At 54.2% G+C, this 23,516-nt stretch overlaps 1 protein-coding gene across 8 annotated transcripts; it reads left to right on the forward strand.

Annotated features, from left to right (window-relative positions):
• The first annotated feature begins 637 nt into the window (after positions 1–637).
• Positions 638–23,485, forward strand: LOC142023800 (ER degradation-enhancing alpha-mannosidase-like protein 3). 8 transcript variants are annotated; one of them, XM_075015104.1, is made up of 20 exons: positions 638–920; positions 2,222–2,267; positions 4,853–4,953; positions 5,970–6,009; positions 7,137–7,249; positions 7,726–7,879; positions 8,559–8,693; positions 9,819–9,924; positions 10,456–10,553; positions 11,665–11,790; positions 13,256–13,339; positions 14,071–14,154; positions 14,567–14,691; positions 16,062–16,227; positions 17,753–17,907; positions 18,258–18,378; positions 19,046–19,234; positions 20,372–20,537; positions 20,869–21,057; positions 22,088–23,485. In XM_075015104.1, exons 1-20 carry the CDS (start codon positions 808–810, stop codon positions 22,180–22,182), a joined length of 2,406 nt encoding a protein of 801 aa, XP_074871205.1. In that variant the 5' UTR covers positions 638–807; the 3' UTR covers positions 22,183–23,485. The 8 variants fall into 8 exon arrangements, 7 of the variants coding, with proteins under 7 accessions (XP_074871205.1, XP_074871206.1, XP_074871207.1 ...); XM_075015105.1 differs by having other exon boundaries at positions 19,049–19,234; XM_075015106.1 differs by having other exon boundaries at positions 18,288–18,378.
• Positions 23,486–23,516: the final 31 nt, after the last annotated feature.

The raw sequence follows: 23,516 nt of genomic DNA on the forward strand, positions 1-23,516 counted from the left end.
GTGGGGTGGGGAGGAGTCCTGTGCGGGGCATTCATATGGCTCGTGCCTCTCGCATTGCTCCACGGTTGCCCCTGCTGCCGCCCCTACGTCCTCTCCCAGCTGAGGTCACCCCCCCTTTTCTGCCAGCTGAACTGACGATCAGTGGGCAAAAGCAACCGGGACGAACGCCAGCATGTGTTCCAGCAGCCGGGACCGCCAGGACTGGGCGTGACGGGGGATTGCCCAGGCCCAAGCAGGCATCCGGGGACCAGCGCTGGCCATCAGGTGGCACCCAGCGGACTGGCAGAGGAGCAGCTGCCCGGAGGGGAGGCCGGTGGTGCACGAGCCTTGGTGCACGCAACAAAATGCATTGCACATGGATGGAAGCAAGGAGGCTCCATTGCTCGGGCCGTGGGGGTCCCCCCCGCGCAGTCCCTGGGGGGCTCCTGCAGGGCGGACGGAGGGGCGCGCAGTGCACCACCCAGCAGCCTGCGGAGTCCCTCCGGCACGCGGCGGCCGCTCGGCCGGGTCCAATGTGGACTCGGGGTTGGGGGCTTGGAACTACTATTCCCAGCATGCCCTTCGCGCGGGGGGGGGGGAACTGCAAGTCCCAGCATGCCTAGCTGGGGACCCGGATGCAGCCCGTGGGGGTGGGGGTCCGAGCCGGTGTGGCCGGGCACCATGCGGGGGGCGTGCTGCGGCCGGGCGCTACAGCGGGAATAGCCCGCGGGCGGCGCTGGGCGCAGCATGGCCGGGGTCGGGCGCTGGGCGATGTGGAGCCCCCGCGGGGCGGCGGGCTCGTGCTGCTAGAGCCGGGAGGCGGCCGCCATGGGCGGGGGCCTCGCCCTAGGGACCCCCCTGGGCCTGCCGCTCGCCCTGCTCTGCGCGGCGCTGGCGGCGGGGGCGGCGGCCGTGGGGGCGCAGGAGAAGCAACAGTTGAGGTGAGAGAGCCCGGGGCTGCCTGTCCCCCCCTGTGCCGCCCGCTGGGCCTCCACCCCCCCCGTGCCCGCCGGACCTCTCGTGTTCCCCGCCTCCTCCGGACCCCCCCCCCCCGTGTCCCGGCGCCCCACCAACACCCCCCGTGCCCCGTTGCCGCCTCCCGTCGGGCCCCAATTGCCCCGTGCTGCCAGGCTGCTCCCCCCCCCCGGACCCCCAAATCCCCCCTCCCTGTGCCTGGCTGCTCCTCTCCCACCAGACCCCCAGCTCTGTGCCCAGATGCGCCCCTCCAGCTGGACCCTGAAATTCTCCTCTACCTCTGCACCTGGGGCTCATTGGGGAGCTGTCTCTGGGCTGCTGCTTTGCGGGTAGGTGAAACCTCTCATCAGGGAGGCTGCTTGGCTCCCTGACACCTTTAGGGGTGCAAAGCTGACCGTCCCCTTCTCTGCCCCCACCCAATGCAATTACAGCTGGGTTCCCCCCCCTCCTGACAGCAGCCTTCCACCCACCAAAGCATGTTCTGCTGGAAAAATTCGGTTTCCATCCCTGCCCTCAGCCCCAGTGAAAGTTGTATCAGGAAGCAGGGGAAAGGAGGAAGGTGCTGTGACAATTCCTAACCAGGCACCAGGGAGATGCCAGTCAGGGGCTGGGGTTCGGCTGTGGAAGGCACTGTATGTGTCCATAATGAAGGACTGCCCCCGACACACAGACCGTGCAATCGAAGTAGGTTTGCACCAGTGCTGTGCCCTTTAGGAACCCTTGATGTAACTTGGAAATCATCTCTATTGAGCCTCTGTCTGCAGCAGAGCGATTTAGTGGAACCCAGCAAGTTTAACACGCAAGTCCCCATCTTTCCAGCAATCATCTCCTCCTCCCCTCAGTTTTCCAGTGTCTAGGAGTAAGATGAGCATTGTAGGATGCTGTGCCCAAACATGTATTCACCCTTGTGAATTGGTCCAGGAGTGAACAAAAAGCTCTTTCTGTGGTGCGCTGGAACATCTTGTATGTTTTCTTTCCTACACTGTATGCCCCATCTAGACTCCCCTATGCAGAGCTGGCACCTCCTCTGCTCAGTACACAGTGTAACTGCACACACAATGTTGGGAAAGAAGGGGACCTGTAGTTCAGCACTGATGTAATAAAATGCCCTACACACAGGTCAGTGATCACTGCTGGATAGTTGTTGTTTCCTCTGCTTTGAAATGGGAGTTAAAGAATTCTCGAAAAATGGGACTGCACAATGGCAACGATAAGCCGTTCTTTGCTAACTGAGCTTCCCATTGTTTTTCTGTTGTTGCTTTTCCAGGGACCAGGTTGTGGAGATGTTTGACCATGCATATGGCAGCTACATGGTAATCACAGCATTTTTATTTTTGTGCTGGCTCACAAGCATCTGGGCAAAATGTTCAGTGGGTTCTTCTAATACTACTTACCCATCAGCCTTACCTTCCACCGTTGTGTCAGGTCACTTGCAGTGTTGTACAATGGCAGAAAAAAATACAGGAGTCTTGGGGCGTGACCATAAAAGACCGCTTTAAACCACAAACATTGAGCAAGCCACCTGGCCACCCCAGCTCCACGGTATTTGCTCTCCTTTCCTCTTTGGGCTAGGCTGTGGCATTTAGCTGCCTCCCCAAGCAAGGCTGTGATGCAGAGTTACCCCAGCCCTGAGCTGGGAAAGGCTATCTAGCTCTCTGTTATGGTGGTGTTTTTTGGGCCAGAGACCCTTCCCTCCTCCTTAGGGAAGTGTGTGCATGGAAGGGAAAGGTCAGATCCTGTGTGCCAGTCCTCAGTCTCTTGTGTGGGGTAAACAGAGCAGTAAAGCTGTTTGTATCCCCTAAATCTCCCTCTATAGCCGCGTCCTGTCTGATCTCTTCCATCGCCATTGTGACTTTCACATGTTGCCAAGTCACACTTGGTAAAAAGAGAGCTGCTAGCTTAATGAGAAACACCCCTTCCCCATTTCTGTTCTTTAAATGAACACTAAGGTAAACTTTTCTGTTAGTCTATAAGGTGCCACAGGACCCTTCGTTGCTGTTACAGATCCAGACTAACACGGTTACCCCTCCAATACTTGACACTAAGGGTATGTCCATGTTACAAGTGTCCTTGACCATTGCTACAACACTGGAAGGGGCTTCTCCATCACCATCATAAGTCTCACTCTCCAAGAGGTAGTAGCTAAGTCAACAGGAGAATTCTTCTGTCAGTTAACCTAACAGCGTCTACACCAGGGCTCAGGTTGGCTTAAGTGACTTTTCACACCCCTGAGCAATGTAACTAGGTTTTAGGTATCAGAGGGGTAGCTGTGCTAGTCTGCATCTGCAAAAACAGCTACAAGTCCTATGGCATATTATAGAGTAACAGATTTATTGGAGCATAAGCTTTCCTGGGCAAAGACCAATCTGACGAAGTTGGTCGTTGCCCTCGAAAGCTTATGCTTCAATAAATCTGCTAGTCTGTAAGGTGCCACAGGACTTCTCATGGGTCCACAGCTAAAACCCACAAAAACAATCTAAAGCTCACCAGAGAAGTTTGTACATGGCAAAGGCCTTGAACAGCATTCAGATGCTGCATGGAACCCACTCAACTCTAGGAGACTTGCAAATGAAGCAGTGAGACTTGTGCATCGAGTAGGGACAGCAGATAGCAGCAATCCATCAGAACATAGGGTCAGAGAGGTAGCTGTGTTAGTCTGTATCTTCGAGAACGTGCATCTGATGAAGTGGGTCTTTGCCCACGAAAGCTTATGCTCCAAAATATCTGTTAGTCTATAAGGTGCCACAGTACTTCTTGTTGTTCTAGAGCAAAGGGGTGTGAGCTTCCCTGGCTGCTGAGGCCAGACTGATTTTGTCCAGAATTCCAAATATCTCCTCATCAAAGTGATTTAGAATTTAATGTGGGGTGTGTTGACTGTGAGAATTGCTTGGTGATAGACAGTACGTTTTCTTTGGGCAATTGCATGGCCAGCAGTCAGCATGATGACCGGCAGTCAGGTGGTTTGCATGCTATTCCTAGCTCAGCCACTGATGAATGCTGTATCAGTATGCAGTCTGTAAAATGAAGCTAAGCACAACTAAAGAGCCAGCTAGTGAAATCCTCACCCCAGCTCTTCACTCGCTCCTAACAGGCAAAATCCCATTTATGTTGAGAGTTCTGTCTGGGGAGCCACTCCAGGCTTTCACTGAGTGTTTAAAAAAGTGCCAGTGTCCTTGGCAATGTGCTTTAGACTTGCCAGGCATTAGCACTCCTAGGCTGCTTGTACACTCACTCTTTCCTGCCGGAGGGAGCATGGTAATGAGGCAATTCAAAGCAAGCTAATGAGGTGCTAATGTGCATATTCAGTGTCTCATTAGCATAATGGCGGTCACATGAATTTCGAAGCACAGACTTCGAATTGGAGATTGACAGTGAAGATGAGGGCAGCTTGGAAATAACCCTCTAGTTTTGTGTGGGTAAGGGAATGTCGAAATGGGGCACTTTCAAAGCTGCCCCATCTACACTGTCAATCTGCAACTGGAAGTCTGCACTTTGAAATTCCTGTGGCTGCCATTATGCTAATGAGGCACTGAATATGCATGTTAGCCCCTCTTTAGCCAGCTTTGAATTGCCTCGTTACCATGGCACCTCCGAGGGGAGAGAGTGAGTGTAGAAGCAGCCCTTGTGTCAGATCTAAATGAGTGCGGCACAGATCTAAGGGGCTGTTAGCATTGTTTCACATGTGCTGGGTGGAGATTGATAAGATGCTTGTGTAACTGTAGAGCAGGGAACAAACAAAAACCTAACCCAAGAGGCATTTCCTCTGCAACAGGCATGGCAAGAGGCCTCCTTTACTTCAAAAGTAGTCCACTCCACAGGCTTTCGAGACTGTTTCCAGGTTCTAGATCTACTGTCAACAGAGAGCCAGCATTGAGTGTGTTTTCCCCTCCCGGTACAGAAACATGCATACCCTGCTGATGAGCTGATGCCTTTGAGTTGTCGGGGCCGAGTGCGTGGGATGGAGCCCAGTCGTGGGGATGTTGACGACGCCCTTGGCAAGTGAGTTTGCAAGATGAGTCCCTCCTCTTCCTCCTTTCTCACTACAGTCTGCAGAGCATCTGTTAGCTACAAGTATGCTCTGAGTGCTTTATGACTGGGAAAGGTTATTATGGCTTTTTTGCCTATATGTAGCCTAGTGATTAGGACAATAAATTGGGGATCTGGGCTCCTATTCCCAACTCAGACAATTGGACTCAGTGTATTGTGTTATCAACAGCTAATCGCTTCAAAACACTGTGCTTCAGTTTACCCTTATGTAAGATGATGGTGACACTTACTCCTCATGGGAGATTTGAGGCTGAATTCACTAATGTTTGAGAAGCACTTCGAGATTCTCTCCTGGAAGGATCTTCGAGAGGGGAAGTGGAGTAGCTGTTTGTCATGTTAGCTTCTGTAATTCAGGTGTATTATATCTCCTCCCATCCAAGCAGGGGGCAGACTGAAAGCTGGCTTGGGAAGGGTTTTTGTGCTTCCAAAAACTATTATGAGGAATTTTTTTCTTTAAAATATTTTTGATTTAAACCAACCAACCACCCAACCAGCCAAAAGATTTTCAGCAATCAAATACTTCTTGTTTGCCTGAAACATTTTGATTTTTCAGTGAAAATCTGAAGAAGTTGTTCAAAATGGATACTTGCTGCACAGCTTTGTGTTTTAGATAGAAAAAAATCCACACCATTTCAATCAATAAAGAGAAAAAACGTTAAATGAACGCTGTTGATCTACTCTATCTAGATTCCAGAACACCCTGGCTGAAATTTTCAGAAATTTTGGAGATCAATATTTAGACGTCTAATTTGCAAATCCAAAGATGACTTCTGACCTTGCAGTGACACACACAGATGCTTATGTGCCCTTTTGTGTGCACAGTGACTGCAAAGTGCACAACTGTTTTGGTTTGCAAGTGCCAAGTTCAGAAAATCTACACTTCAGTGTGTGTTTTCAGCTACCCGTTCAATTCACTTTCCGAGACTGAATTGTCATCTGCACTTAAAATATTTTCATTTTAAATCTAGGTTTTCTCTGACGCTGATTGACACTTTGGATACGCTTGTGGTAAGTCAGCAGTCTGCTTCTCAGACCAGTTTAACAGGGTTTGGCAGGATTAGATCTGTCGAGCATGCCTGTATTTACAGCCGTTGGTATCCGTCAACGTCAGGACTGAATTCCTGGTGCAGAAGTGGTTCCCTTTCATACTTGTGTGCTGGACTCTTGTTTCCTCTGTTGTTTTTGTGTCTTTTCAAGTGAGCTAAGAATTGAATTTAGAGCATTTTTGGTGGGCAAGTTTGGGATTAAAGTAAACTAGGAGTTTCTTGGAGCAACTTCAGTGGTAGTTGAAGTGGGACAACTTGTTTTAGAGAGGGCGTGGGAAGAAGTATTGCTTAATAGTTGGCATGTTATTAAGTGTTCAGTGCACAGAACAGATTTGGCCCATGGGAGTTCGTACAAACTTTGAATTTTTTTTTTTCTTTACTCCAGCCCTCTGGTGCTCCCTTCACCTTGGCTAGGGCAACCGTATCTCCCTGTCCCAAATATGGGACAGGGAGATGTGGGGTGAGGGGTAGCTCGTCCTGGCTCTGTCAAGCCCTGCACGGCTGCTGGTGGAAAAGGGCAGGCAGGGGGAGGACCCAAATATGGGACAATGAGTCCCTTCTAAAAAGTAAGTCAGGACGCCTGTTTGGCATCCCAGATATGGGACCATCCCACCTAATACCAGTTAGTGAGTTGCTATTATGACTATCGTTAATCTAGCACCCAGCAGTGCACTAGGGGCTGTACACGTCACAAGACCAGCTCGTGTGCCCGAGGCCTTGCAATCTGTAGCGACATGATGCAGCCAAAGACGGGGTTAGTCCTGGCATAAGGGGAGCTGTTGGATTGTTCCTGAAGGGACGCAGAGGAAGGTGGATTTGGCAGAAGAGAGGAGGGCTGTGGGGTGCGGGGTCTTGGAGCAGGTATTTCAGGCCCAGTGGGTGCCAGCGCATCCTTGTGGGAGAAGGGAGTGCGTGGCTATGGAAGGAGAGGGTTCTGCAGCACAGGTTCTGGGGAGGGGAGAGGTGGGTAGCGAGGCAGGGCCCTGAAAGCCAGGCAAGGCAGTGCCTTCTAGGGGGATGTGAAACTGCAAAGGGCAGGCCCCGTGTCGCTGACCCGAATCGCCTCTCTCCCACGGCTGTCCCTGCCAGGTCCTGAACAAGTTGGATGAATTTGAGGACGCTGTGCGGAAGGTGGTCCTGGATGTGCAGCTGGACAATGACGTGGTGGTCTCTGTTTTTGAAACCAACATTCGTGTGCTGGGGTGAGCCCCGGGGGGCTGGTGAGGCCAGAGGGCTGGTCGGGAGAGGGCTGGCAGACCGAAGCCCCTCTTGTGCAGTCCTTTACAGCTCTGAGATGTTCCTTGTATTCCAAAGGCTGTGCCCCTCCACCCATCTGTCCCCTTCAGCTCTGTGCCCAGGCGTGGTCCCTGAGGAGGCAGGAGAGGCTCTGGAGGAGAGGGTTGGCTGCTTGCTGCGTAGGAACTGCGCTGGATTCAATGGGGATGGAGTGTGGGGTGTCACTGCAAGCTTTGGACCTGGGGACCAGCAATGGGCCTTGGGGTGGGGGTAGGGGCGGTGCAGGTGCAGATGGGCCCAGTTGGCCTAGTGGTGCCTCATCCCAGCAGAGGAACATAAGCACTGAGCTCCTGAGATGGGCTGTCTGGGATCCCAACTCACAGGGCCCCTCTGAGCAGCCTGACCCACTCTGCACTGTCCCCACTCTCTGTCTACCCTGCAGGGGCCTGCTGGGAGGTCACATCATGGCTGATATGTTGAAGGCACGAGGCGTGCGGCTGCAGTGGTACAAGGATGAGCTCCTGCACCTGGCCCGGGACTTAGGGTACCGTCTCTTGCCTGCTTTCAACACCACCAGCGGGCTGCCATACCCCAGGGTAAGGGCATGGCGGGTCAGAGCCGGGGTGAGGGTGAACTGTCACACACAGACCCAACAACACCGGTGTGAGGCTTGTGGGTCTGGAGCCAAGTGTGGCCCCTGGGAGCTGCGGGCTTCCCCAGAGCCCCTGGCTGAGTGGTACTCGCCTCCAGAAACCCAGGAGAGTACCGTGGGCGGGTTGGGGGTGATCCCTGTTGGCGGTCTCATGATCCCCCAGGGGTTCGGAGTTCTCTCTCGAGATGGCTCTGCATTGCCTCGGCTTTTTTTTCGGGTCTGAGGCACCCAAGTTCCTTGCAGCCATAGGAATGCCTACCTCCTGCCGCAGGAGACAGAGCCATTTCCATGTGACTAATGGTGGGGAGAGGGGCACTTCCAGGTCACTGTTTACAATCCTTCCAGCCCTGTGTAGCTGATGATGGTTTCTTGATCTTGATCTTGACATTGGGGCTCATGTGGCCCAGTTTCTTAGCCAGAATACTCCTTTCTTTGCTGGGCCACAATGTACTGCATGCCAGCTGTTTGTCCCCCCGCCCCCCCAGAGGTGACTGCATTTTGACAGATGCTTTGTAAAGCGCTGCAGGACCGAATGCTGGATGACAGCAGCGTAACCTCATTGCCGCATGTGACAAGCCTGAGGGAAACACCCAGTGAAACTGAGGGAGTGTCTGTCCATCCAGGTGAACCTGAGGTATGGGGTCCTGAGTCCGAACTCCCGGACAGGCACCGAGTTGGACACCTGCACAGCCTGTGCTGGCACCATGATTCTGGAGTTTGCTGCCCTCAGTCGCCTGACGCAAGAGACTGTTTTTGAGGTAAGTGGTTTGGAGGCTGGAGGGAAAAGCAAACGGCCGCTTCCTGTCTGAGGAGCTCCTGCGTGCAGACCTACTGGAGCCCCTGGGATTAGCTAGCACAGAATGAGTGCGCGCAGTGGGGGGAATGGGGTGGGCGTGGGGGCGCGTCCACAGTGCCTCTCCATGGCCTGCTCTACGTCAGTTGAACTTGCACAGAGATTAGGCAAGAGCCAGAGACACGCGGTTAAGCCCTCCAGCTGCTGCTTAACCATCCCTCATTCATGGATCGGGCTGGAGTCCCCTCGCTGTCCACCAGCCCCAGGGAATCCCCAGGCCACCTGCATTCGGCCTAGTGCTGCCTGTGCCATGTGCATGCTGACAGGATCCCAGCTGCATCCTCCTCCCAGCTGCCTCACCTCATCTACAGGCTAAATGGGATGCCGGGCGTGTGTGTGGGCTGAAAGAGGGGCCGCAGTACCCCCTCCTAGGTACCCAGTTAGCAGGTGAGAAAACTGGGTACCCTGTAGGAGACAAAACCCTTCGTATTGGGGTGGTCCTCATAATACTGGGACATCTGCTCGCCCTACCCCTGTCCTGCTGGAGTCAGGGGAATGGCTGGAAATGGTGTACCTGGCCTGGTGCTGATTGGTACTGCAAGCAGCGGGAAGGTGGGAAGCATCTGCCCAGGCAGCCCAGCGTGGAGTCCATCAGTGTCATGCATCCTGGTTGAGGAGCACTTTGCAGGCTGCCCCTGTGCAGGGCTGAGGGCCTGAAGGATGCTCTGGTTAGGCAGTAAGAACGTCCCAGGGTTGGGAGCAGGAGATGAAGTGATGGTATGTCTCTGCTTTTCCAGGGCCTGGAACCCTGGGCTGGGTTTCTCAGCACAGCACTCCCTGGTCTTGGGAGGTGTCATACCCCCATTTCACAGCTGGGGAACTGGAGACACCGTGACTTGCGCGGGGTGTCAAATCAAACCCCACAGTTAGTAGCAGAGCCCCAAACTCCTGAGTCCAGCGATGGGGTGTGCTCCCCAGTGCTGTCCCCGGGCTCTGTAGGGTGGGTGTAATTCGTGAGTGTGAGGAATAACTTGGGCCTGTTATGGGGCGTGCCATAGAGACCCCAAGTCCTTCTTCTCGCCGCTCTCAGGACGCCGCTCGGAGAGCGCTGGATGTTCTCTGGGAGAAGCGCCAGAAAGGGAACGACCTGGTGGGGACAGTCATCAACATTCACAGTGGGGACTGGGTCCGGAGGGGTGAGTGAGTCGCAGGCTCAGCAGTGAGTGCCTGAAGGGACACCAGCGCCAGGTGGCTGGCTGGGGGCAGAGGTGTGCTGGCCAGGATCGCAGCCGCCTGTGTGCTGTGTGAGCTGCAAGGTCTACTCTGTGGAGCAGCCCCATGGTTTGAGCGGTGCTGGAGCTCCTCAGAACGGCGTCCCACCCCTTTCGCTGGTGGTGAGAGCCAGGACCAGCGCCTGGAGCTCCCTGCTGTGGCCCTGTCCGAGCTGGCGCTGTGCGGAGCTGAGCTTGGCAGCATTCTGACGGTGGGTGCCGGTCACTGTGCCCGCTTCTGGGTCGGAAGTGGAGAGCTGCCTTGCTGATGGCTTGGCCAGCACTGTGAGGGAGCTGCGGGTGTGCCAGTGTGGTTTAGACTCCCCAAGGGGCGGTACCAAGGCACCTGGGATAAGGGAGGCTGCTACATCCTTCTCTGGGATATCTATGCAGGGGCACTCTGGGTAAGGGACCCCCCAACCTCCCTGCCTGCCACACCCATTGGTTGTTCCCTAGACAGCGGGGTCGGCGCAGGGATAGATTCATACTACGAGTACCTGATGAAGGCGTATATCCTCCTGGGGGATGACACCTACCTGGAGAGGTTCAATGCGGTGAGTACCCAGGGCAGCCTCTCTCCTTCATTTGCTCTCCGGCCGAAGAGGCAGTTAGCCCCTTGCTCCCGTACATCCTCTTCCATCTCAGAACCCACAGTGAGTGCGAGGCTGGCTTGACCCCACCAATGCAAGCCCTGCTGCCGCCCTGCGGCCTGCCTGCATTTCCTGTCCCAGGAGTGGCTGCTGCTACAGCAGCATCCCAGCCAGCTCGGTGAATCTGATCTGCTTCTGATTTATTTCACCGCATCAGGGGGGTGAAGCACTGGAAAGTGTTACCAAGAGAGGTGGTGGAATCTCCGTCCCTAGAGGTTTTTATGTCCTGGCTTGACAAAGCCCTGGCTAGGATGGTTTAGTTATGGTTGGTCCTGCTTTGGGCAGGGGGCTGGACTCGATGACCTCCTGAGGTCCCTTCCAGCCTTAGGGTTCTATGATTCGCCGTTGCTGTGGAGTGGGAGCCAAGCCCAGTAAGGGGCAGCATGCCAGTGGTCAGGAGCTGGCAGCCAAGCTGGCATCTCCTTGCTCAGGTGTGCCTGGGTAGCAGCTTGCGGCCAGGGCTGTGGGGAGGGCCATTGCTCTGCTGCCACAAACACGTGGCTGCTTTCTTGCCAGCAAGGGCCATTTTGGAAGGCCTGTGTCCTTGACAGGATGTGGCACTCAGCGTCCATGATGATAGGTGTTGCGGGGGCTTGTGCAGGGTGCAGAGCCCCTCCTCCATTAGTGTAGGGGACGCCAGCGAATACTCTGGCCCTGGCTCACAAGGGCCTGGCTGCGGGAATGGGCCGTACACGGCTGCTGTTGGCTGCCAGGTGAATGTTTCTCTGCACTGAGCTGGAGTCAGCTCTGGTAGGCCATTTGAGTTGCATGAGCATGGAAGAGACATGCCCACGGTCTCCTGTGACCGACTGACTTAGGCATGTGTGATAGACCGTAGGTGCAGCCTTCACTTTGCTGGGCCCTGATTTTTACGTACTCCCCTGGGGAGCCTTTCTTTTGAATTGTCAGCTCTTTTCAAGCTCCCTCTGCTCTGCTGCTCCCTGCTGCTGTCCTGGTTTAGAGCGAGCTCTGCCCTGCTGGTTGGATAATAGAGTTTGCATCTGTTTCTTTCTAGCATTACGTGGCCATAATGAAATACATCAGCCAGCCTCCCCTCCTGCTGAATGTCCATATGCACAACCCCACGGTCAGCATCCGGAGCTGGATGGATTCCCTCCTGGCTTTCTTCCCTGGCCTCCAGGTACGGCAGCAGGCACGGGCAGAGGGGACTTGGCAGTGCTGTGTGGCTCTGCCAAACAAACCCTCGCTGCTGGTTTTGTGCGGCTGTGCTCAGATGCAGCCTGGCCATCCCTTGTTTGCCTGACACAGCGAAGGGGCGGGATTGTGAACGGTGTTGCGGTGCCATCGCTCAGTTGGACTGCCTGAAATTAACTGACTGTTGATTCGTTCCTGGAAGTCCTTCAGCTGATAGTCGGCATTCTGTGCTTAGGGAGTTATCTGGCCTCCTGTTATAGTGTGTGAGTGCTTCACAGCCGCTAGTGTGTTTAGCCTCTGGTACCCCAGGGAGCAGACCAGTGGTAGGCAGTGTTCCCTGTCAGTTGAGCACTTAGGGCAGCGACCCTGGAGAGATTCAAATGCTGCCCAGCTGATTAGCAGAGTGCCTGCAGCCACCCACGTGTGTTAATTGGTGGTGCACATCATACATGCCTTGGTGCACACAACACATTTTCTTCTGCACATGGAGGAAAAAATTAGAGCGAGCACTCGTACTAGAATATCCATTGTCCCCATGGGTGGGGCTGCCAAGGTGCTGGTGCTCACTACCAGCCCAAAGAGAGTACTGTCCATTGTACATAGGGGAAATTGAGGCATGCCAAGGTTCAGTGACTTGCCCAGGGTTACCCAACAAGTCAGTGGCATAGCTGAGAATAGAGCCTAGCTCTCCCAGGTGGCAGGGTTATGCCCTAACTTTCCTTCCTTCCCTCCAAACCTTTGTGTCTGTGCAAAAGTTGGTGCTGGGGCCGGGCGTGGGGCTCTTGGAAACATGCTGGCCCAGGAGTACAACCAAGGGAAATTGGGGCAGTGCATCCAGGAGAAAATAGGCTATAGGCAGGGCGGCTGTGATGGAAGTTAAAATACCCTCCCTGCCTCCTTCCTTTCCCATGGTTTTGGCTGTGAGGCAGCAGCTGGCCTATTAGGGAGACATAGGAAAGCTATAATGAGTTGGTGGGGGCTCAGCCCAACTTCTGTAGCTGTCTCTCTGCATCACCAAGCCTGGCATAGATGCCACTAATTAGCATCTGCCCTTTGTTGGCCTCTGGGGGCAGCAATGAGGCCAAAGATACAATGGGACTAGACTGAAATCCTCTCACCCCTAGCGCCGGTGTCCATGCCATCAATATGATGAGCCATATTGGTGGCCTAATAGGAGGGAAGCTTGTGGAGTCCTTGCCCATGTTGTGTCCACCCTGTGGATGGATACAGTGCCAACCAGTCTGCATCTTTGACTGACACTAATTTCCTAAACCCCATGTGCTGCTTCAGTTTATAAATCACCCCTAGTAAGGGTCTCACTTCTCCTTGCTGTGATTGATACGATACCATTGGGAGCCAGGCATGTTTCTGATGCCTGGCAATTGCCCCAGGGCCATTTGTACCCCCTGCGGTGCCCCAGGGAAACAAGGCCATTGTCTGACTGTCCCCAGGTGCTGAGGGGGGATTTGAAGCCCGCCATCGAGACGCATGAGATGCTGTATCAGGTCACCAAACAGCACAAATTCCTCCCAGAGGTGAGTGAACAAACTGTTTCCCCAGTCATTGCACTATGATCCCATCAATCTCTGGGCACAGCCCGCTGGTGGCTGTGACAGGGTGAAAATTCCTCCCTGCCTCCCAGTGGGGAGGAAGTTCTTCAGCCAGCCATCTTCTCTCCTGTGTGCCCAGCCCAGTGTTCTTCCTGTTGCTGGGTGACCCTGGCCCTGTGGGCACTAGGCACTGGTGTGTGAACCCTCAGCAGGTGCCAACTGGGGGCTGGCATCCTCAGTGGGCCATGCTGCAGACTTAAGAGCCATCACCTGCATTCTCTTTCTAGTGTCTATGAAAACAATTAGGGGCTTGATCCAGTGCCTGTCAAAGTCAATACATGGGCTGCCATTGGCATCCATGGGGTTTTGTATGGGGGAGGCGACCCTGATGGGGTTGCACCTTCACACTTCTATGTGGTCTTCGTAACAATGTGGTAACTGCTGCTCCTACTGCATGGGACCCTGGCATTCTCCTTCCAGCCCTGCAGGGTCTTGTACTTTGATATAGTGCCATTTCAAAGGCCAGAATAAGGGAACTGGTGGTGTGTGGAAATTGATGCCACGCAGCCATTCAGTGTCCAGAAAGCGTGTGTGCTCTACGCTTATGGCCTGGCTTGTCACACACTGTCTGCATGTCGACAAGCCCTTGGCGTGTATTGTGAAAATGGCACCTTGTATCTTAGCGTGCTCTCTCTATCTCCTCCCTGTTTTTAAAGGCATTCACGTCAGACTTCACCGTATACTGGGCCCAGCATCCTCTGCGGCCGGAGTTTGCCGAGAGTACCTACTTCCTGTACAAGGTGAGTCCCCTCCTGTGACTTGGCTGGGAAAACAGAAAGCCAAAAGGGGGTGCATGTAACTCCTCCAAAGAAGCAGCAGAGAAGAGGCATCCAACCAGAGCATCACTGCCCCCAGCAGCAGCCGCGGCCGTCAGCAATGTGCACGTATTCCAGGCTGACGTTCAAAGTCATTGTTCTCAAGCAGCTGGGGAGCAGGAGTTGGTGGGTCGCTTCGAAGGCTGAGTGCTCTGCGTGGGAGTGGAGGTTTGGAGCTCGGAATTCCCTTCCCCGAAGGACCGCAGTGCAGGACTGACCCTGTGGAAACTGACTTGTCAGGCCAATGTGTGAATGAGCCATCGCTTCCCTCGGCCTTTGCTGTGCTGTGCAGAGAGTGAGTTGGAGGATTCTGATTTGCAATTGTTTTCTCTCCAAGGCTACTCGAGACCCCTACTACCTCCAGGTGGGCAAGTCCATTGTAGAGAGCCTGAATGCGTATGCCCGGGTGGCCTGCGGCTTTGCAGCGGTGCAGGATGTACGAACAGGCCGACACGAGGATAGGTATCCCCCCTTCCTTCCTGGACGTGGGATAGGGCTCGTCAGGGCCAATAGGAATGATGGGCTTGCAGCCAGTGTTTGGTCGGGAAGGTGCTGGGTCCTCTGCCGCAGGGGCTGGCTCTAGGCTGTCACCTCATTTGAAACTCAGTGGGCCAAATCTTTGGGATCAGGTAATTGAAGCTGTGTGGGTGAGTCCCTGCACACCTGTGCACCAGTGACGTGGAGTGGTGGTGGTGGTCTGCTCTGCAGAGGTTCAGATGCAGGATTGCAGGCTAATTCCTTTAGGTTTCACTTCCCCCCAGAAATAGAGAGGGCTGGTGGGAGCTTTATGTAAAGTTGGGCTCCTGCACAGCAAGCCAGCTGATGCAGCTAGTGGAAGGAGGCTGCAGCTGTCAGGTGAGATGAGTCCTGCCTCAGCCCCGGGCTCATCCTGAGGTGGCTAGCCTGAACTTACCACCAGGCTGCTGTTTTTCGCTGTGAGCTCAAGCAGAGCTGTATGCTAACCCCTGCTGGAAATTGCGCCTGCTGGGCTACCCTATGTGCGGTGCTCTCCAGCAATGCAGATGCTCTAAGCAGGTAGGAGAGAGCTTTCCCGTTGCCATAGCGTGTGGACATTTAGTTCAGTGTAACTTACGATGCTCTGGAGTGCAGAGTATTCCTAGTCCTAAGAGACGTAGGTTACCCCAAAGTAAGTGGTGCTATACACAAGCCCTGAAAACGCTGCCAACCCACTCCATTGCCAGAAAAACGGCCACCCAGCACAGGAGCAGCTGGTCTCCTGCGGTGTCAGGGATTTCCCTCCTGTCCTGGCTAGTCAGGGAGCAGATGTTAATCCCAACATGGGAGGATGGATGCTAGGCCAGGATGGTCCAGTGTGTGTGAGACATCCCCAGTGACCCTGTCCATGCATTGCAGGGGAGCTGTTCAGAGCTCTTCACTGACAGAGACGTGGCCCTTCGTCTGAAAGGGTGCACAGTCTAAATCTAGTAATGGACACAGGGAAGCCAATAGAAGGGAGGGACAAGAGTAGCAAATGGGTCTGACTCTCCCCTAGAGGAAAGTGATTCTCAGAGCCACATTGGCTCGAGAGGCAATCTAGTCCCCTGTGTGCGCTGCCTGCAGTGGGGCGGGGGGTGGTGCTCTCGGAAGCGACAAGGTCGCTTTTCAGCAGCAGCTACCTGGGCCTTGGAGGTAGAAGATGACCCCTGAAGTTGCTTCTTTCAGCCACCTCAAGACAGGGCAAAGCAGGGAGGATCAGTGTGATTCCCTAGAGATTTTCAGGGCCGTGACTAAATCTTTAGAGGCTTTTCAGTTCTTGCTGCCTCATTGTCAGGTGGCCCAGCCTCTCACACCTGTCTTTGTTTGCCCTGCAGGATGGATTCCTTTTTCCTGGCCGAGATGTTTAAGTACCTCTACTTGCTTTTCACAGAGAAGCGAGATCTGCCTCTAGACATTGACGATTACATCTTCACCACTGAGGCCCACCTGCTGCCCCTGTCGCTCTCCACTGCCCGGCCCCCCTGCCCTAGGAACGTGACTGTATGTCAGCTGTGTAGACTTTCTAAGGGATGCTGGGGCGTGGTTAGGTACACAGCAGCTTACGGCTGTGCCTGTGCCTTCCAGGACTGTTTTCAGTTGAGGAGGTCAATGTGGTTGGTAATTTTTCAAGGTTTAAAACCAGCTGTGTTGGTTGCAGCCCGAGAGAGAAGGAATTTCCAGTGGGTGTTGGGCTCCTGAGTCTATTAGGCAGCTTTCTGCTGTGTCTAGTTTTATTTTGAACAATCAGCCAGTGGTGTTAGGAGACGTTGGGGTGGGAAGAAGGGTGCAGGTGCAGCCAGAGCTCCCCCACCTGCTAGCATGTGCGTGATGGCCCACGGGGGATACCACCACCGAGCGCTCTGTATCTCAGGCTCTTCCTCAGCAGGGCTCAAGTGCTGCAACGTGGGTCAGTACTTCCTCTGTCCCCCACAGGAGGAAGCTAAGGTGTGGGAATGGGAAGTGACTGCCCAAGGTTCCCCAAGAAATGAGTGGCAGGGCTGGGAGTAGAACCCAAAGCTGAACCCAGTCTGGTGCCATAAGGCCGTAAGGCCAGGCTGCCTGCCCTGCCACAGCTGGCCGCCAGGCGACTGAGCTGAACAACCAGGCCCTACCGCTGGGGCTGTAAGACACATCCTCTATGAAGGAGGCACTGAGGGTGCGGGGGCGCCATGACACCCACTGACCAGTGAGTGAACTCATCTGAGGTGCTAGGGCTTGTGCATCTCCACAAAGGGGGTTGTCATGGGCACCAGGCAGTGAGGCTGCTTATCCCTCTCTGACAGTCAGATGCCTCCCAGAGAGTCACATGTCCACAGCGCATGCCTTGTTCTGCCCCCGTCACTAGCTATCTCAAACCTATGCCCCTTGGTCTCCCATGGCCCAGGCTGGAGCCTGACCTGCCAGCATTTTGCTTGGGTTGTGCGAAGGGACTGCAGTCTGACTAGACAAGGCAGACCTGGGGGACGGGAACAGAAAATACCAGTCACCCCATGTTTTAGCTCCGGGAGCTGACAGACCGCTTGTGTCGGTGCTTTCTGAGAGCTGTGCCGGGGGGCTGTGGCAGAACTGGCAGCTGCGCCCAGATCTCCTGACCTCCATCCAGTGTCTTAACCACAAGACCATCCACCTCAGTTGCTCTGGTTCATTTATACTCCATCTTCACCCCAGGCCACCTCAGCTGCCCCAGAGTAAGTCCAGTCTCTCAGCATGAGGAGTGAGAATTGTGCATGGTTCTGCTTGCTTAGCAGCAGGCCTAGCACAGAGAACCGTATGACCCAGCCTGGTGTGGACAGGGACTGTCCCTGCACCCAGGGTCAGGGTCATGGCAGTTGGGATTTTAGTGGCTTTTCAGAACTGGGACAAGCCACAGACCTTGAGGTGGTCACTGGAGTGGCTGAGCTGGGCTGAGACCCTGCTGCTCCCTCGCTGGGTGTGAGAGAGTAAAAGCAGCGCTGCTCCCCCATTCACGCAAGCCCAGGGGGCTGCCGGCGTGGAGGATGAAGTTGAACCGTGTCTCTCCCTGTAGGTGTTTCCCAGGGGCCATGCGGAGGAGGAGATCTTTACCCGTTCTTGCCCCAGTGCTCAGACTCTCTTTCCCAGTAACCCGACTTACACCCGCACCATACGGGATGCCCACAAGCAGCTGCTGCAACCAGGAGCAGAGCGCTTGGCGCTCTTCAGGTGAGTGGCTTTTGTCTGTTCATAGATCCCTGGGGCAGACGGCACCGCTGACCTGTGCATCGCAGCCTTGAACTTTCCCCTACCAATTCCAGCTTCAGGTCCAATAGCTGCTGGAGCAGAGTTTTTAGAGGAACCTGATCATGATTTAAAAATTGCAGAATCCATCACAGCCCGTGGGAATGGGGCCAGCTGGCTAATCACAGTTAAACATTTGCACAGCTTCTAGCTTCAGCTTGTCTAGATTACACTTCCAGAGGCTGGCTCTTGTTAGACCTTTGCTGTAGTCTGAAGTTGCAGGACAGGGTGAGGGGGTGTCGCTCTGATGGGTGGTTGGTATTTGTCTCCCTCAGGGGGGTTGAGTTCCCTTTCCATGATACCAGGGTGGAACCCTTGGAGATCTTGAAGAGCATGGGACTGACCCTGCTCCCGTTGGGCGACAGGAGTGTTCAGCTGGCTGGCATCCAACACCAGGTGAGTTCCAAGGGCTCTGTGTACGGTGGCCGTTTGCTGCTGGTCACCCTGGAAGGCCGTTGTCAGAATTCCTGGCAAGGTTCCTACCAGCTCCAGTCACCCGGTGAATGGGAAAACTGCAGCTGGCCTACTTCCATGACGAACATTTCCTTCATGAGGCGCCAGCTGGATGCGAACAGCTGGAGGCTTTCCCTCGTTGGGGCAGTTAATGAGCTTCTGCCCCAAGATTGCCTCCAACAGCTGAGAGTCCATCTTTTGAGCAGCTGCTTTCAGGGATCCTCCTCATGTCTTTGGAGTGCCTAAAGCCCAAAGGCACCAGGCTGCCAAGATTTTGCAGCTCTCCATGGTCAAGCTTCCAAGCACTCTGTCCACGTCCATGGAGAGTTTGTTTTTCTCCAGGGATCTCTAACAGATACGCTAATTAAACCTCTCGCCAGCCTGGGGCAATATATGAGGAGTGTTCACTCCATTCTGGGGAAGCTGAGCCAGAGAAGAGACAGGAGTCCATGGCCCGGTCTCCTGCTTGTGCTGTGGTACACTCCCTGACTTAATGCTGTAATCTCGCAGGTGGCCAGAGTGGGTGGCTGACGTCTCTGCCTGTTAGCTTGGCTTTTCTGGGACTCTAGCCTGCCAGAGCCCATACCATGCTGTCTCTCTCCCTCTGCAGCAGGATGCTTCTCCCCTGGGGCTCTTCAGCCTGAAATTCATCACCCAGCTGGTTGACTCGCCTGCAGGAGAGCAGCAAGGCATCTCCCCACTGGCTGTCCAAATTATTTCTCCCCCGTTTCTAGGGAGAATGGTACTCACCGCTGGACCAGCCCAGTTTGGAATGGACCTGACCAAACAGGAGCACGGGGTGGGTGACGTTCACTGCTAATCGCTGGGCCAGGTTGTGTCTGCAGGAGTGTCTGACCTTTCCTGCTTCCTTGCCAGCTGACCCCTGCTTTCTGTGCCACTGGCAAAGGATTCACTGAATAATCTTCCAGACTGATTGTCACTATTGATGCGGTGTGGTTGGTCACCAATCTACTCCTGGATTGGATGAACACTTTAAAAAAAAAATCAGGAGGAAAAAAATATCTGCCCAGACCTTTGGTCTGTTTTTACACTAAGCAGCATTCTTGCTCCACGGCATGAGATCTGTGCGGGTAAACGTCTTGGCTGGCTGTAATCGCTCTTTGGGTTCATTTTCACAGCCCACACATGCTGCAGCATAGGCTTGTCCCTGTGAACCTGTGCCAAGTAGAGGCCAGGCCCCATGGCCCAAGGAGTGACGCAGGCAGTTCTGCAAAAACAGTAAGTCCTGTGGCACCTTATAAACTAAGAAAGATTTTAGAGCATAAGCTTTCATGGGCAAAGACATCATTGCTGTTCAGAACTCCACATTAACTGCTGCTAATGGGCCACATCCTCTGTGATTGAACAGGCCTTGTCAACTCTGGCCCTTCTCTTGACTGGGACTCCATCCTTTTCATAAGCCCATATATTTAAACCCTTCTCTGGGACCCCCCACTCATGCATCTGACGAAGCAGGTCTTTGCTTATGTTCCAAAATATCTGTTAGTCTATAAGATGCTACAAGACTTCTCATGGCTTTTGAAGATACAGACTAACTCAGCTACTTCTCTGATGCAGTCAGTTCTGGGCACTGGCAGGCTGGGGTGGGGGGCCTGCACAGTGTTAGCAGCTAGCCTGGGGTCCTTATTAGGTCATGTGCGTGAGGTGTGTTCTACCCCTTACTTCAGCTGTTGGCTGCCTCCCTCTGTCTAATATGTATGGGGTGAAGCTGGGCTCCTGCACATCAAGCCAAGTGGTGCACTCTGTGTCCCTAGGCAGTGTGAACAGATGACCGCCTGGTAGTGCGGTAGCCCTTGTTTTCGTATTTGCATTGGCCCAGTTATGTACCAGCTCTCGCTGTGCTGGTGCTGCATGAACGTGGTGCCCAAAGCCTGGCCTTAGTGTTCAGGGCTTCCCCACCTCTGTGTTGCTGCAGGTGAAAGGGAGCCTGGTGCGGAGTGACCCCTACCATGCCTGTGCAGCCATCACCAACCAGGAAGAGGTGCGAGGGAAAATGGCGCTGGCCCAGAGAGGCGAGTGCATGTTTGCTGCCAAAGCCAGGAACCTGCAGAAAGCAGGTGCCTTAGGGGCCATTTTCATCGGTGAGTCTCAGGCGCCATTACTGGCCTGTCTTCCCTCAGTGCAGTGCGCCCCGACACATACTGCTCGCAGGCCTTGGTGGGGACGTGGGGTGTTCTGAGGGGTCTCTGCTTATGGCACAGGAATCACACTTAGCATCAGCGTCTGAGTGCCAGTCTCCCTCCCCCGCCAATAACGTGTGTAATGCAGTTAAGACCTAGTGATCTCTCTGTACCCGACCTGCATAAAACGCTGGGTCAGACCTAACCTGCCCCATAAGCCGCAGCATTTCAGTTTGGTGCATGGAGTGTGACAGCTCTGACCCTGAAACGGGCTCTGCTTTGCCCTCTGTAGACAATGCGGAAGGCAGCTGCAGCAAGGAGATGGTTCTGTTCCAGATGGTGGGAGATGGAAGCACCAGTGACATAGTCATCCCCCTCGTCTTCCTCTTCCAGAAGGAGGGGCAAGTCCTTTTAGATGCCCTGTCCCAACATCGCAACGTGGACGTGCTTCTGGGCACTAAGCCCATGTTCGTAGGCGAAGGTAAGAGATGGGAAACCAAACGGCTGAGAAACAGGCAGAAGAGGAGCATCAGTGATGAACAAAAGCACTTTGGAGCCAACTGGTTCCCCAGTTATTCCAGGCAGGGCTGGATTTGAGCTTGTCCTGGTTTTGTTAATTATCAGAGGGGTAATTGCTAAGAGTGAGAGCGAATACCTGGTGGCAGAACTGAGAGATTCATGGAGACATAACGTAAGCTTCACTGGGGAGGGTACGGCACCTTTAGAATAACTTGCCCAGAGATGTGGGAGGTTCCCCATTGCTTGAAATACTCTTTTCTGTATTGCAGTGGTTGATTTTCAACGTGTTTGGGCTCAGAGCTGTTTGCAGCCCCGTAAATAGGTTGATGGGAAGGAGGGTGTCAGATGCGGTGTTGGGAAGGTGGGGGCTGTTTAGTGTGGAGTCCCCTCTCCTTACAGCAGCTTCTCTGGGTCCAAGGGCTGAGCTGAGCTCCCTGCAGGGGGCATGGCCATGCTCTGCACAGGGTGTGGTGCTGGTAACATTTGGCCCACCTACTGTATCATCATGATAACGGAGGGCTGGATGTGCACCACTGGGGTTGACCTGTTGCATGGAGTTTTTGAGGTTTGGCCCAGCTTGCCCTCCTCTCATCAAGGTGGAGGGGTGGCTGGGCTGAACCTGCACACTGCTGGGACCCACATCACCGCACTGTGAGCGTGGAGCTGAACCCAGACAGCCCTGTGGGACTGGAGCTGCCCCGGGAACCTTTGGTGCTCTCCGGTTTTATCAGTCTGGGGACCTGACCTGACCCTCATGTTGTGAACTCCTGCTCTGGTTCAGTCACTAGACCCAAGAATTAGTGGGTGAGGTTAGGCATCAGAACAGCCTCGATTGCACTGGGCCCCTCTGCCCTTCACAGCTGTCAATTACTTGGCTTCCCAGGAGCAGCAGGTGTTTGCAAATGGTTAATGAGAGCCACACGCAGCTTGTTTTGTATAAACTCCTGCGGTGCTTTGAAAACCTTCACCCTTCAACTGTTCTAAAATTCCAGAAAAACCAGACCAGCCCTTGTCCCCGAGCCAGCTGCACGAGGCAGTCACGGAGGCCCACGCCAGGATGGTGAGAAGTGCTCCCGACCAAGCCTGAATTGAGGCTGCTTCTCCTGCTGCCCAGGAGGCTCGTGGCTGGCCAGTAGCTGGGAGCCAGGCATCTGACCCCCTGGGAGCTGCTCCGAGAACCTGGAGCAAGCAGACGTGCTGCACTCCTACTGTTTCCTGCCGAGCACAGAGTCACAGGTGGCAGGGTGGAAACCCAATTGCCAAACATCTCAGGAATGTTCGTGCTGGTAGCTGGGAGGAGGGGAAAGGTGCATTTAGCTGCTAGCCGGCGTGCGAGTGAGTGGTGACAGTAACACTCGTGTTGGTGATGTGAAGGGCCGTTGTAGGCATGTCACGGGCAATGTGCCTGTTTGAGATGGATGTTGCCCACTGCGTGGTTTGTTAATGTGCAGGTGAAGGGGTTTCTGAGGTGAGTCTCAGCTGTAGCCTTTCCTTGAGCTTCCTGCAAGTAAAGAGCCTGGGACTTTGTACCAAAGACGCCAAGCCCACCTTTAACTGCCGTTGTCTGTGTCGCTTTCAAGTGACGGGCCGGGCTCTGCAGCGCTCTAATACTTTGAAACTTAAAGGTGGGAATTTTCAGCTGGGAATCCTGCTGGGCAATGCAACGTGTGTCAGAAGCTCTCCACTGCACGTATACACTTGTTGGGGCTCCTTCAGTGGTAAGAAATACGTTGCCTGCTGGCCTGCAAAGCCTCATTTAAATTGGACAAGCCTTCAGGATCGAAGCTGTAGCACCCCTCAGTCAGCTGTACAAAGAGTGATGGGTACTTGGCCAGCTGGAAGACCTAACCTACAAATGAGGCGTGGTTTGAAAAATGCTGGGGAGATTGTTCCAGCTGCCCAATGCTGCCTCCATAGCACACACCTGGTACTGTCTGCTGGTTGTAGGAAGAGGTGGTGCCCTGATACTTGCCCCAGATGTCCTGAAGGGTAAAACAATCGATGGCAATTACTGCACTGCCCCTGAAGTTCTCTGATTCATGTAGTGCTGTAAACTTTCATGGTTGTAAAAGGGGCACCAGAAACTTGCTTCTCCTGTCCCTTCTGGGAAGGGAAGTTTGGGTGTTCCGGTTTTGTACTGGGGTGTTTAAAGGCTGGTTTGAAGACTTTCCTACGGCCTCCTGCTGCAGGGCACTTGCTCCTTTAGGTGGAGACAGAGAGGAGCCATCTTTTCTCACGCAGTGCCTCTGAAATCTGCACTTTACTACTGCGTGGGAGTTAGATGTGGGCCCTGCGGTTTCAGGACCACAGTGTAGTTCTGTTGAAAAGGAACAGGCCCTAGGTGCCAGCAGATTTGATTGATTAAATGTTCCTCTTGTGGGCTCTTGCAATAGCCTGTGTTGTCTTTTGCACCCGTCCTAA

Source organism: Carettochelys insculpta, chromosome 21, assembly GCF_033958435.1.
Source record: "Carettochelys insculpta isolate YL-2023 chromosome 21, ASM3395843v1, whole genome shotgun sequence".
NCBI lineage: Eukaryota > Metazoa > Chordata > Testudines > Carettochelyidae > Carettochelys > Carettochelys insculpta.

Excerpts from the sequence above, each read along its gene's own strand:
- LOC142023800 (XM_075015104.1), top strand. The coding sequence starts at position 808 with ATGGGCGGGGGCCTCGCCCTAGGGACCCCCCTGGGCCTGCCGCTCGCC. Across the intron at positions 6,010-7,136 it reads ACACTTTGGATACGCTTGTG|GTCCTGAACAAGTTGGATGA; the intron begins GTAAGTCAGCAG and ends TGTCCCTGCCAG. Across the intron at positions 11,791-13,255 it reads CTTTCTTCCCTGGCCTCCAG|GTGCTGAGGGGGGATTTGAA; the intron begins GTACGGCAGCAG and ends GACTGTCCCCAG.